The sequence below is a fragment of the Phalaenopsis equestris genome, unplaced genomic scaffold (genome assembly GCF_001263595.1).
Source record: "Phalaenopsis equestris unplaced genomic scaffold, ASM126359v1 Scaffold000224, whole genome shotgun sequence".
NCBI classification, from domain to species: Eukaryota; Viridiplantae; Streptophyta; class Magnoliopsida; order Asparagales; family Orchidaceae; genus Phalaenopsis; species Phalaenopsis equestris.
The window spans coordinates 4,551,453-4,566,429 of NW_018164666.1; the positions used below are offsets into that span (position 1 = coordinate 4,551,453).

The following is a 14,977-nucleotide window of genomic DNA, read 5'->3' on the forward strand; positions in this document are numbered from 1 at the left end:
CAAAACAAAGGATAAATATTGAGAAAATTAATGAATAGAAGTTATTGGGAATATCTAACATACAAACAAAACCTGAGCGCTTTGTACTTTAGCTGTGTGCGTGAAGCATTTTAATAAAAGGATTGCAATGAGAAGGCTCTGTTTGGTTCAGCTTTTTTTACATCTTTTGTTGTTGCTTTCAAAAGTTGAAATGACTTTTCTGAAGCAGTTTAGCAGAAAAAAAAAGAATGGAGAGAAAATTTTTTCAACCCAACAGCCAATACTTTTTATTAACTGATATTCCTACTGTAAAATAGCTAGAAAATAGATATCAAATGAAACCTGAAATTAATATTCTGTGGTTTAATTTATTCCAGGTTCAGTTTGCAGCAATAAATAATAGTGCACTGACTAAAAATGCTCTTTAACACAAAATGGTGATGTCCCAGAAGTTGATAGCTTGCTATGGTCAAATTTTACAAGATTGCTGCAGAAGTACACAAATTGATAGAGAAAGGAAATTTGTTGGCAATTATAACCTGTAGATTCACAGCGTGGTAGACTTGGTATACCTGTGCTTTTGATGTATCTGCAAAATGACATCTCTTAACATAAAATCATTCACTTTTTTATATGTTGGTTTGTTGAAGGTGGTAAATATAAACTTAAAAGAACATAGGGGCAAATTGAAATGACATAGTAATGGAAGTGCGCTTCGTTTGAACATCTAAATTGTTAAGAGCTTACTTGCAACTGCAACTTCCATAACTGAAATGGTATACACTTCAAATAAAGACTGTCTTGATTGTGCACAGTTACACGAAAATGTTTGTTTGCTTAGCCATCATTTTGTGTCTTCTTTCTGTTAAAGTTGAGCAAAACTATAGCTGCTCCTAATTAAAAAAAATCTGCAGGCTAGGAAACATAGACAGCGGGAGATGTTTAACAAGCTCGGAAGGAAAAGAAATTTATGTGCAAGAATTACAAAATTATCTCAAGATAAATCATCAGCGAAAAAAGTAATTGTGAATACACAATTTTAAATGATTTTGGAATTGCGAAGATTATTATTTCATCTGCAGTAAACCAGTAATATGTGCAGGATTGTTTTCAATTTAAAGCAAGCCAACAATCTTTGGACAGCTTTCTATCTAAGGAAATCAACAATTCCATCGACAACTACATTTCATTTATGGATTGCTGTCAATGCTAGATTCCTAATTAAAAGTTCTACTCTCCTTGAGACTGATAGATCCTTTATTATTGTCTCTCCTCAAAGCTCATAGGTCATTCATCAATACTGAAAGACAACTTCCATCCAGCGAAAGTGGAGAAAAAATATGTAAAAATCCTTTTAGAAAGAAGACAATGGCAACTGCCATGAAGAAGCGAGTGATCAAGAAGCAGGTACCTTCAATGTAAATCAACCTCAAAATGAAAAATTTAGGTCCAAAATATGAAAAATTCATTATAAATATTAGACTTAAAATTTCAAAGAGAGCCAACAACACGGGCAAATCTCAGCAACTCTCTCCTTTCTCTTTTAGCCATTTGGGCAGCAAACCAAAGACAATCAACCATTCTTCTAGCAAAAAGCTTATTTTGAGACATCACCAAAATAAACTTGGTTACTCAAAAAGATAAATCTCATATAGCCTAATTTATAAACAAGAATAAAACTAACATCTTAAAAGTAGACTTAGGAGCATCAAATCATATGAGTGGAGATGTACATGTCTTCCACAATTATAGTCCATGCCATGAAAAATTATGATATCCATATAGCAAAAGGGGAACCATTGAAAATGGTTGGAAGAGATTTTATCATTCTCTTAAAAAATCCAACACTCGATTGCATTATAATGCCAATCCTACACCACAACCTACTAACAATCAATAAATTGAATAGAGACAAACGTTGTATTGCTAATTTCTCATTTAATCATTGTAATTTTCAAGATTGGAACTTGGGGAATATGGTCGACAGTGTGAAGATGTGTTTGAGTCTACTTAAATAATGATTCATCATGGATATGGGCTCAAACAACAAGTGGTGCATGGACAAAAACAGCTATTTCAATTACAAATATACTTTGACTAATAATAGTGATGTCTTATTTTGGCATTATTGTCAAGAACACCCAAACTGTTAGGTATGACTCATATACCAGATAAGGGACAGATGCTGGAACGGATCAGAGCAAGCTCAAGAGCGAAGTGGAATGGGAGCATTTGTCTAAATGGGTACAATATAGGGGTATTTTTGTAATTTCACTAAAAATTGTATTTGTAACCCTATGGGAACCAATTTTCACTTCTGAAATAGAAACCCCCGCTCTGCTCCTGAGGACGTAGGCACATTGCCGAACCTCGTAAATATCTTGTGTTCTTGAATATTCTTGTGATTTTGTTTTCACTTCACAAACTTATCTTAATAAATTAATTACATGTCTATTCACTTACAAAAAATCAAGGACTTTCCATGCGAATTTTATCATTTGACTAATCACACTCATAGCTCCTATCCCTAATAAAATCGTTAAAAATTACTATAAGGGTTATCTAGATTAAAAAATGCTGAAGTGCTTGATAGTTTATTTACTTCATCAGCAATCATACATGTCACATTTGAGTTTTCTTAATGAACAAGAAATTCTAAGAAAGAAATTTTTTTGAATATTCAAGACTATAATTCACACACAATTTTAATAAAATATTTAATTCTTAAAATTTGATAAAATCAAAGAATGCTTCAAAACAGTCCCAATGAAATTATATCCAACATTAAGGTTTATTTGCCAAGTTATTTGTCCATTCCTCTCAAAAAAATGGGATTGTTGACAAAAAAATAATAATAATAAACACTACATAAAAGTAGCTAGATTATTAATTGCTCTCCACAAATGATCCTATAATATCTTGAGAAGTTTTCCAAATAGCAATAAATCTTATTAATAGAAATGCTCTCAAATGTACTTGAATTTGAAGTGCGCATTAAAGCCCTTTTGTATACATTTCAAATGACAAAAAAATTATATTCATCCAAAACTGTTTGACCTTTCAGCCTTCATTTGCATTCATTTGGAGCATCTGAGCATATTCGGCTCTAAGAGTCATGTGTTGCGTTTCAAATTGCTACTGCATCTCTATTTGTGAAATTATTTTATTGTTATATTTTAAAATTATTGTTGTAGGAATTTGTTTGTTGTAATAAGATCAGTTAAATTGTGGTGATTATAAGAAATTTGTTGTTTTGACCTTTTGGGAAAAAAATATGTATAGCACCATAGTTTTCTAAAAAGTTAGTTCACCCGCTACAACTTTCAAATCACATTTAGGGGTATGCATTATTTGGTCAAAACTGAAAAATCAAACTGAACTGAACAAGTTTGGTTAATTAAATTCGGTTTCACAAATGTATTTCAATTTTTTGTTTTTAAAATGTCAATATTCGATTTTTCAGTTTTTAAATTGGTTTTAATTTTTAATTAATTAAACAAATAAAAAATTAAAGGCAACCAAGAACCATATTTTTACAATATCTACTGTCTTCTTGTAGTCACAGATTTGTTGGTTAGTGTTGTGAGTTCTCTAAGACCTTAAGTCTGTACAATACTGTAATTAGTTACTTTTTTATCAATTTATGCTTATTTATTCAATACATTTTCTGTTTATTTCCACTTCCTTATATATTCTTTTATGAATTTCATCTTTTGTCATGACCAATGGGTTTTCTCTTGAATCTTCAAGGAAGATAAGTTATAGGATTTCAAGGACCCCCTGACGAGTGTTTTGTCACTGTGAATTACAGACGTCTTTACTGACGTCGCGTCGGACATATAGCTATGGGAGATAGTTTTACAGGTGTCTGCGGGGTATCACAAAGAAATGTGACTTCTTCCGATGGGCAGACAGTCCGACAATTTCCACTATTGATAGTGAAAGGGGTTGGATGATATCCCTGGAGGATGATGTAGCTCGTGATATTCTCGTCTGGATTTTAAAATTAATAGTATCATACTTTAAATTTTAATTTAAATAATTTTTTTTCTTTTTATCAATCTTGATACTCATTGTTAAGTGAGGTATGTATCTTATTTTTTGTATTGTTTTAAAGTAGTTTTTTTGCTTCTCAAGTATCAAATATATTGTTATGACAGTTCTGTTGCAAACAACATTACTGTACAAGGGTAGAATGGTCATTTATCCTAAAACAACTACAAAACTGTTATTTTCCAACAGCACAAACCAAATAACCAATCAACTTATTCGGATCAGCTACCACTCAACAGCTTATATAGATCAGCAGCTTATTAATAAACTACAGCTGCCTCAAACAGACCCTAAGTCCAGTATCACTTCTACACTGCATATCAGATGAATGCCTCCCATTATGGTAGTCACCGCAATCAACTTCAGTCAACGATGCCTGTCAACTTCAACTAACACAATTGCCAGATAACTTCAACCGTCATTATCTACGGCCAACTCTGGTTGTTGTCGCCTCTGTCCAACTCCGATCGTTGTCAACTCTAACCGTTGCTACCTCCAGCCAACTCTGGTCGCTTCCATCGGTGACTAACTTTGGTTGTTGCCACCTCTAGCCAACTCTAATCATTGCCAACTTCGACCACTGCTGCCTCCAACCGACTCTGGTTGCTGCCACCTATGGTCAGCTCTAATCGCCACCTTTAGCCAACTCCAACCACCATCGTCTCCATCTAGCTTCGGGCGCCACCGATAATCAACACTGACCACCACCCGTCGGCCACCGTCGATTATCGTCAGCTGCTTTCTATTCCTTGTGGTGAAGTCTCTTATAAATTCACATCATGCATCACAGAATCCCAATGTATGTTATGGAATAGTGAACCACCCAATGGAGCAATACATAACATAGTACATCATGTGGCAATGCACTCCAAAGATGATGACTTTCTCCTAACTCATACGGCTCTCTCCTTTCAGCCCACAACTATGGCTTACATGACCAACTATGACATACGTGTCTTAAAACTCGTGTAGCTCTGAATCCAGGCTCTGTGGCCTACGGACGTCATCACAGCTTTCCACTATGACCTACGTGGTCAATGCCCCTGTGCTCTGCGGATGTCATCCCAACACAAAACTGTAACTTACATGACTCATTATGGCATATGTGGCTCACAACTCGTGCAGCTCTAGACTCTAGACTCTGAAGCCTACAGACATTATAATAGCTCAAAACTAAGACCTACGTGACTAATTATGGTCTATGTGTCTCAAAACTTGTGCAACTCTCGACTTCGGCCCTTGTAGCCTACGAACATCATCACAACTCATCATTATGACCTATATGACTCACAATTCACGAAACTTCTGACTTCGACCTCTGCGGCCTATGGACGCCATCATAGCTCACAACCACTGTGACCTACATGAACAACTATGACATACTTGGCTCGCAACTCATGCATCTCTCAACAGTGGACTTTGCGACCTATGGTCATCATCCCAACTCACCATTGTGGCCTATGTGACTAACTATGGTCTATGTGGCTCACAGCTCGTGCGACTCCCAACTCCAACCCTTATGGCCTACTGACATCATTCGAGCTCACAACTACGACCTACGTTTCTCATGCAGCTGCTGACTCCGGCTTCTGCTGCATGCAGACGTTATCATAGCTCACCACTATGACTTAGGTAGATCACAGCTTGTGTAGCATCTGATTCTAGTCCCTGTGGCCTACAAAATCATAGCTCACAACTATGATCTACGTGAACAATTACGACCTACATGACAGACAACCCCTATACCTCTCGATTCCGACTCCTGCGGCCTATGAGCATCATCTCATCTCGCCACTATGGTCTATATGAACAACTACAACCTACAATTTGTGCAGCTCTGGACTCCAACCCTTACTGCTGACGAACGTCCTCACAGTTCGTCGTTACGGCCTATGTGACCAACTACGACATATTTGGTTCACAACTCCTACACCTTCCTACTACAATTCTGTGGCCTACCGAAGCTCTTGAAGCAACCATCCGCATGCTAAATGACCAACTTTTGCCATGGCTCTCTACTATGCCCCATAGGACAAGTTGGTTCTACATTCATTGCGGGCTACTTCCTCCATAGCAATCAACTACGACCCTTGCAACATACTATAGCTGAGAAGTATAGTCATTACAACAAAACTATGCCTATTATCAAATACTACTGTTGTACATTTGTAGTGATCAATATTGTAACTTCATATCTTCCTTAATTCAGGAGAAGAAATGACATGTGTACTTTGTATTCAAAATAGATTATTTCAATTTTGCCAAAGTCCATGATTTTTCTCTTTCCATGTTTTCCACATAAAAATTTCTAGTATCCCTGCCAGTTATTTTCCTTTATTTTGTTTGTTTGTTGGATTCTCATACAATGCTAAAACGATAATTGATTACTTTACCTCTGTGAAACTTCTGGCACTCGCCAATAATTCATATAAAATAATTTAAATAATTTCCATCTTTGTTATAATAGGTATATATCTTTTTATAATGATTTTAATTATAAGGATTCAAGTACTTAAAGCACAAAAGACGGATGAAAATTAATTTATTATTTGCTATACTTTTTGTAAGCAACCTGCTAAAGGGAATTTCAAACGAATGCTCCCAATAAGACAATACATGGTTTTTTTCGTTTATTTATTGTTTGTGATGAAAAAAGCCATCAGAAAGTTGGCATCTTAAATGGAAAAAAATTGGATTTTTTTTTCTTTCCTCAAATTTAAATTATTAAAAAGTTTTTTCTTAGAAAACAGACAAAGTTTATGATTTAAAAACTATTTTTCTAAATGACTGGCCGGTTTTCTTCTGTTATATATTAAGCACATATCAACGTTACATACATGACCACGACCTTTCCTCAACGCTGCGAAGAAATTATGGTAATAATTTTTCATAACAATATATCACATGTTGACCATTGTAAGAAAATATTTTTAATTTTAAATATATGCACGCATGCATGAATATGTGTGTGGGTTTATATATATATTTTTTAATAATATCTTAGGGTCCATTTGGAGTAACTGCGGTAGTTTGAAAAAAAAGTTATGAAGCTGTTGCAACTTTTTAAAAACAAATTCAGACTTTGGCCTTGTAACTGCCACTACACTTAGGGCCTATTTGGGGTAGTTGCAGCTGATCACATGCAGCTTAGCTGCCACAGGAAACTGCTACAGGGAAGCGACAGGCTATTTATTTCAGCTGTGTGAGAGTTGTTTCTGAACAAATGATCATTCTGTCACTGCTTGGTAATGTTGTTTTTAACAGAATTGTTATAGTCATATATTTGATAATTCAGAAGCATAAATTTATTTCAGAATAGTACAAAAATTTAGATACACACCTCACTTAACAGTGAGTACCAAGAGTGCAAAAAAAAGAAAAAAAAGTATTAAAGATGATGGCAAAGATGATATGGATCGAATATGTTATGCATAATATTCTATCATAGATATTTTATGGGTTTACTTGATGCAACACCTCACTTCAGATAGTGTGTGTGTGAGAGAAAAAATATCTTTCTTGTCATAACATTTGAAACTGGTGTGCATGAGCATGTTCAAACGGATCATCTTCTAGCAGTGAACATGAAGATGATGACGAAGATGATTTGTGCATTTCTTACAATATTTTTTCATTGAATGACCCAAGGGGTGTCAGTACTGAATTTCAGTAGCAATTGCATAATATTCTATCATAGAAATTTTCTTGGGCCATGTGAAGCAATGTCTCACTTTAGAGAGTGCGTGTGTGTAAAAAATGTTTTTTTTAACATAACTTTTCATATTAGGTTTGAACGAGTATGCTCAAACATATACAACTATACATGTCACCTAGTAGTGAGCATAAAGATGATGACAAAGATGGTATGTGCCCTTTCTTATATTTTTCTTTTCATTATATGCCTCAAGGGGTATCAGTACTGAATTTTAGAAGCAATACATAATCTACCACAGAAATTTTCTGGGGCTATCCGATGCAATGTCTCACTTCAAAGTATGTGTGTGTATGATAAAAAATGTTTTTCTTAGCATAAGTTTTCTGATTAGGTTTGAATGAGCATTCTCATACATGCCACAACTATACATGGGTTCTAACACTGAGCATAAAGATGATGGTAAAAATGGTCTGTCTTTTTTTACAATTTTATTTTTCATTATATGTCCAAGGGGGATCAGTACTAAATTTCAGTAGCAATGCATAATATTCTATCATAGAAATTTTCTGGGGCTATCCGATACAAAGCCTCGTTTCATACAGTGTGTGTGAGAGAAAAATCCTTTTCCTTGCATACATTTGCAATTCGGTTTGCATGAGCATGTTCAAACAGATCACAACTACATAAGTCTCCTAGCATTGAGCATAAAGATGATGAAAAAGATGATCCATCTTTTCTTACAAAAATTTTTCATTGAATGTCCCAAGTGGCATCAGTAATGAATTTCACTAGCAAAGCATAATATTTTATCACAGAAATCTTCTCGGCCTATGTGATGCAATGACTCATTTCATAGTTTTTGTGTGTGCGAGGAAAATAGCTTTTCTTAGCATAACATTTGCAATTCAATTTGCATGAACATGCTCAAACTTACCACAACTATAGTTTTCTAACAATGAGCATAAAGATGATGATAAAGATGATATGTGCTCTTTCTTACCAATTTTTTTCATTATATGCCCCAAGTGGTATCAGTACTGAATTTTAGTAGCAATGCGTAACATTCTATCACAGAAAATTTCTAGACCTATCTGATGTAACTCCTCACTTCAGATAGTGTGTTTGTGTGAGCAAAAATGTTTTTCTTAAATGTTTTTCTTAGCATAAGCATAACATTTGAAATTAGTTTGCATGAGCATGCTCAAACAGACCAAAACTACACTCGTCTCCTAGCATTTAGCATAAAAGATGATGACAATGATAATCTATGCCTTTTCTTACAATACTTTTTTTATTAAATACTCCAAGGGGTATCAGTAATGAATTTCAGTTGCAAAGCCTAATATCATAGAACTTTTTTCGGTCTATCTGATACAATGCCTCACTTCATAGATTTTGTGTGTGTGTGTGGAAAATAGCTTTTCTTATCATAACATTTGCAATTTGGTTTGCAAGAGCATGCTCAAATAGACCACACTATACATGTCTCATATCAGTGAGTATAAAGAGGATGATAAATATGATATGTCTTTTCTTACAGTATTTTTTTATTAATTGTCCCAAGAGGTATCAGTACTGAATTTCAGTAGATATGCTACCATCACCAAACAGAAGCATCCAAAAAAAGAACGCAGCCAAATCCATCCGGTGTAGATCTACGAGAAACGAAAATGTCTCAAAGCAAATATAGGAAAATGGGATACCGGAACGAATGGTTAGGGCAGAGGAAATAGGAGCTCCACGGGGAAGGAAAGTGTAGAAGACGAACATGAGGTCGAAACGAGAGGCAAACGCGTAAAAGATACAAGAGGAAACGGAGCTGCGGGATGGAACTTGCGACCCGCGTTTTACTACAGCCATCGCGATCAAAACGCCCGCCCCAAATGACTGAGATTCGTGGCCCCCAACCGCCCCGCGCGAAAACCACCTCCCCAAACGGACCCTTAATCAGTTAAGGTTCCAAAATGCAGATTTCAACAATAGCTTTTGAGAGAGCAGGCAAAAAGTAGTGTCGCCACACAATAAAAGCACGGTGCACACCCATAGTTAGAAGTCACCAACCAACTTTTGTTTTGTGCAATATATCACGAGCTTGCATAATTCTCTGTTTACTTGAATAGAATTAAATCGACCGTTAATCCAATTTCTTAGCTTCCTTAATCATATATTTTATATTTGATCACATAGCAATTTGTATAATCCATTTAATATTATGCGGTCAACTGTTATGATTACCGAAAACTATTTATTCAATATTTTTTTAGTATAATTAGATGTTTTGGTGGTGGGTCATAATCTAACAAGAGAATTTCTTGCAGCCTTCTTCCAGCTGGAAACAGATTATATATATATATATATATATATATATATATATATATGCCACAATAAAAAAGAATATATATATATATACATGCAATTAAATGCTCATAAAAGACTTGTCTATGGGCACAAGTGTTAGGCAACGATTCTGATTCTTTTATTGTTCTCCTGATTATTGGCTGATTGATATTCCCAAGTTTGGCACCTTCATATATCTCTCAGTGCATAAATATTCAAACTTTAATGTTAATAATATTCAATCATTCACATTAATAAAAATTTCATAAAGTCTTCTTTTAAGTGATAGAATGTATACAAATTGATTTTATATTCTAGCTAAATTAAATTATTTTTTCTGTGTGGCCGCACTTACCTTTATAAGTCTTGCGGAGGAACGGACATTTTCGTCTGAATTTTAAAACGGTAAGAAGTTGACGTTTCGATTAAATAATTTCGGGAGATATCGGGAGAAGCTGCTTGATCAACCGAAAATAAATCTACGCATCTTGAGTAGGGCTGTCAATTTGGCTCATTGTTCGTGAACAACTCGTGTTCGGCTCGTTAAGCAGCTCATGTTCGGCCCGTTCGTTAAGCCTAACGAGTCGAACACGAACAACAGTTTATTCGCTCTTGTTCGGCTCGAAATGGCTCGAAAAAAAAATTATATATTTTTTTTATATAATAATATATTACATATATTATTTATATAATAATATATTATATATATTTATGTCTAAGTTTAAATCATAAAACCTCATGTGACAATGTGGTTAGTATTTTCTTTTGTATGGATTTGATTCAGGTGCAAATCCCACACTTTACATCTATTTTTTTCAATTTTAGTTTAACGTATCAATTTCGAGCAATAATATTGAAATCGAGCCGAACAGAAACACATTGTTCACGAGCCAATTTTGAACAACTGATTTCGAACACGAGCTATTTTGAACGAGCCGAACATGAGCTAAGCCTGAGCTGGCTCAAGCTCGACTTGTTTACAGCCCTAACCAAAATCAGGAAGCTCCGGTTGCATGAAGCTCCTGCTAACGTTGGAGTTTATTTTTTTTTCATTGTTTGATGCTGTGACCTCTAGGTTAAATTGGAGTTAACATCATCATTGTCTAAACTGCAACTATTCATTAAAAAGATAAATGATAAATTTGGTTCCATTTGAAATTTTGCCTTTTCATTTTTTATTTGTATTGAATCATTGAACAAGTATGTACATCTTTGTGATGTTTGAAGATATCGTAGAAACAAATAAGCGCAAGTGATGGAAAAAAGCAGTTATTGATCCTAGCGTTTTATTTTTGCATTATGTCCCTTGTTTTTAAGTATAATTAGAACTGATGTATGTAAGAAATGAGTCCTTAAGAACCAACGAAACTTAAGCCATCTCCTCCAGTGCACATTGTTTACTTGGATTGATAGTTATTTACTACATCGTTCTTGGTGAATCTTTACTTCATGACTAACCGCAGATACTCACAGCCATTTCCTTCCACAGTTTTTTTTGGATTCTCAAACAAGGCTCTAACAAAAGCGCTTTTGCATCTTCCCTACATATTAACGTACCAGTTTTTTTGCCAGATTATAACATTGAATTTGCAATTTTATGAGAGTTTTTTTCTAGCTTTTTTTGGGGGAAAATACTCTTTCGACAAACGAACAGTATCGAAAACAGAAGATATCATGATTTGGACGATTCCTCCAGCAATGTCGCTCTCTTTAATGTAGTTCAAGCTTCTAATAAACTCACTTTTAGATAACAAAACTTGTATATTGTCATAGGGATACCATCTATATGAATATCACAAAAAGTACCTCTTTTGTTGTTACCCATTAACTCTCTTATAAAATTTCAATTGATTAAACTTGTTAGAAATAGCCATTATGTGAAACACGCCCCTCAATGCGGCTTCATATTTTAAATCTTTTTATTTTAAAAAGTCGAAAAGCTCTTTAATCTAATTGTGAACTTTGTTTTGATATGGAGATGAGATAAACGTTATAGCAAGTCATATACTGATGCTCATTTTTTATTTGGCTTAATTTTGTTCTATAGAGTCAAGTTGTACTTCTGTTTAACTATTCATGGAATAGTCGTTATAAAATGGACTTGTTTTCATTTTGTTTACTATACTTTATTATTGAATATATCAAACAACTGTCACTCTTCACAGAGGTGAATTATTGAATTGTTAAATTTCGTTTACATTCTCATCTAAACCTGATTTTTACAATCATTTGAAATAGGCTTGTAAGGACTATCACAGCAACAGGAGTGTCTCTCCTTTACGCGATAAGAAATATGAACTGGGACACCGTGGCCAAGCTGCCATGGATTATCGGAACAACAGAAGTGTTTCTCCTCTACGTGGTAAAAACTATGAAACAGGACACGGAGTTGCGATCCCCCTTGTGCATGAAAATGCAAGGTATTTTTATCTCCATCCTCTCATAGAGTCCATTTTGGTTTTATGTGCTTTTTAAAAATTTTTGAAACAGCAGCAACTTACAACCAGATCCGTCAGGCTGTAGTAGCAATGAGAAAGTTGCTTGATTTCCTTCAAAAGAAAAGAATATAAAATACTTAATAATAACTTCCAAAAAAACATATTTTCCCACAATAATTTTACAATTACTTTCACAAACTGTAGCTGTCCTAAATAAACCCTTAGATCCTTGGGCGTAGCCCTGTCTAATTGCAGACATGACTCCTTTATTCAATGATAACCCTAAACCTTGGTCTAACTAACCCCCAAATCATATATGTTGTTGTAGTGATCTTATGGGCATGAGAATGAACATGTCATTGCCGGTCTCACCGTGCTCGAGCCCTCGACACCAGCAAATACAGTTCAATAGAAGCTGTGTTCCATCTCCCATACATCCAGCCTACTCAGCTGGAGCACTCACCTATGGGCCAAGCAACCATTATCTCTATCAAGTCAGGCCAAGCCATAATTTCACAGACCCTTCTCTGGACATTTCAGAACTCAGAATCCAAACTCCATATAGCTCACCTAAGAGATGACGACTCCAGGTTCTAGTTTTACTCATAAGCTGCAGCATAAGTGCAATTATTTTCACTCTCTTTATGTGAAAAGGTTTGAAACCAAATTAAAATATGGCCAAACCTGAATTTGGCTACACAAATGAGGCAGTTTCTGGAAATAAAGTCAGTGTTGGTGGGTGTGATCCTTTTTCTTATTTGTTTTTCGGCGCAGATGGTATGTATCCAAAATGTGAAGTAAGATTACACCAATTCTGTATAGTATATAAAAGGCTTGGGACTAGATGTAGACGGTGTTGATTGATGCCACTTGAACAAAACATAATGAAAATTAGTTCCCCGCTTCTCCCATCATGCTTTGAAAATTAACCTTTCTTCAACCATCTACATGGCTTTTAGGCAATCATTTTCTTTAACATGTCGCTTTCTTTTAGATTTATTTTTGTCCAGTCATGCATTGCAGCTCTTGCTTCTTCACAGCAACATTGTTACAATAAAGAACTGGGGCAAATACATACTAAACACCCAAAACATTGCTATTTACTAATCTATCACCCTCGTCCCCTTTTTCATCTATATTAAATTCCTTGGTAAGTAAAACCGTAATTCATATTTTTCATTTTTATCAAATTCTTAATGATTTAATTGTGGCAGTGGCAGGCAGTAGTTCAAAGGCTGGAGATGGGATTCTCCTACTCCTCATGAAGCTTTTGGCCTCCTCCCACATGAAGATATTCACAACAAGTCGGAACCAGAGAAAGGATCTAAAACTTAAAAAAAAAAAGCTATAATAAAAATCAGAATAATAACCCAAAATCAAAATCCAATTGAATTGAATAATCCAAAGGCTAGGGTCTGCTCAGGACAGTTATAGCTATTTGAATTAGTAGCTGTAGAAGAACCTGTTTTACAACCATCACTTTTTAAAAAAAAGACAAATCGTAGTTTTTCTACAACCATCACTTTTTAAATATATATCTCTAGTCCATGCTTCCTAATCCAACACACCTAGCAAGTCCTTATTAGCCTTCAGAGAAACAGAAGAAGCTTGGCAGTCTGCTATGTAATGATGCACACACGTGCCACTGCACCTATTTGGACCAACATAGCCTTTGGATTCATAAAATAGAAAAGAATAATAATAAAAATATAAAAATTAAATCTATCAATTATTTTAAACTAAGTAAAAATTAAAATTGAATAAATAAATAATTAACTATTAAGATGCTCTTTGATTTGCCTAAAAATATTTATTATAGGTTGTGTGGATCATAATTGATTTTTTTTTTTAATTTTGTTAAAGAAGAATATTATTTAGATGAATGAAATTTTAAATTTCTTAGTTATTAATTAATTAATCATAAATTTTAATTATTAAATACATAAATAAACAAATATGTTACATAATGCTTAATTATTCTTCAGAGGACATTAACTGTATTGTGTAACCTAATTTCATTATGTGTTATATATGTAATTATGTAAATGAACCCTTCCTAAAATAGCATAATGAGAGTTGAGAGTATGATTTTGTATTATGAGTAGGGGTGTAAATGAGTCGAGTCGAGCTCGAGCTCGAGCAGACGACTCACGAGTTCGAACTAAAAATTTAATTTTTAAGAGAGGTCATCAGAGAGGATATTGGTGATCAAAAGGAAATGCGGCAGCTCGGCTCATTCACTAGAGAAAATTTTATATCCGGACACCGCACGTCTGGATGATCAACTGTCGAGTGTCATCTCCCCATACATGTCGATATCGGGCGACATGACACTTGGCCGTCCGGAAGTGCGGATGTCCAGACTAAATATATTTTACATTCACAAGGTCATCAGGGAATAGGGCTGTCAATTTGGCTCATTGTTCGTAAACAGCTCATGTTTGGCTCGTTAAACAACTCGTGTTCGGCTCGTTCGTTAAGCCTAACGAGCCGAACATGAACAAATTTTTAAGCT

The 14,977-nt window shown here is 34.8% G+C and overlaps 2 protein-coding genes across 2 annotated transcripts in view; one reads left to right on the forward strand and one right to left on the reverse strand.

Annotated features, from left to right (window-relative positions):
* The first annotated feature begins 12,242 nt into the window (after window positions 1–12,242).
* Window positions 12,243–13,363, forward strand: LOC110023466 (mitogen-activated protein kinase kinase kinase 3-like). Its single transcript, XM_020722904.1, has 2 exons — window positions 12,243–12,444; window positions 12,791–13,363. Exons 1-2 carry the CDS (start codon window positions 12,347–12,349, stop codon window positions 13,041–13,043), a joined length of 351 nt encoding a protein of 116 aa, XP_020578563.1. The 5' UTR covers window positions 12,243–12,346; the 3' UTR covers window positions 13,044–13,363.
* A 475-nt stretch (window positions 13,364–13,838) lies between these two features.
* LOC110023606 overlaps window positions 13,839–14,977 on the reverse strand; it is a 2,340-nt gene continuing 1,201 nt past the window's right edge. Inside the window, exons 2-3 of the mRNA XM_020723096.1 lie at window positions 14,031–14,132; window positions 13,839–13,924 (exon numbers count right to left, since the gene is read on the reverse strand). Coding sequence (XP_020578755.1) covers window positions 13,839–13,924; window positions 14,031–14,132 — 188 coding nt within the window. The remainder of the gene's footprint in view (window positions 13,925–14,030; window positions 14,133–14,977) is intronic.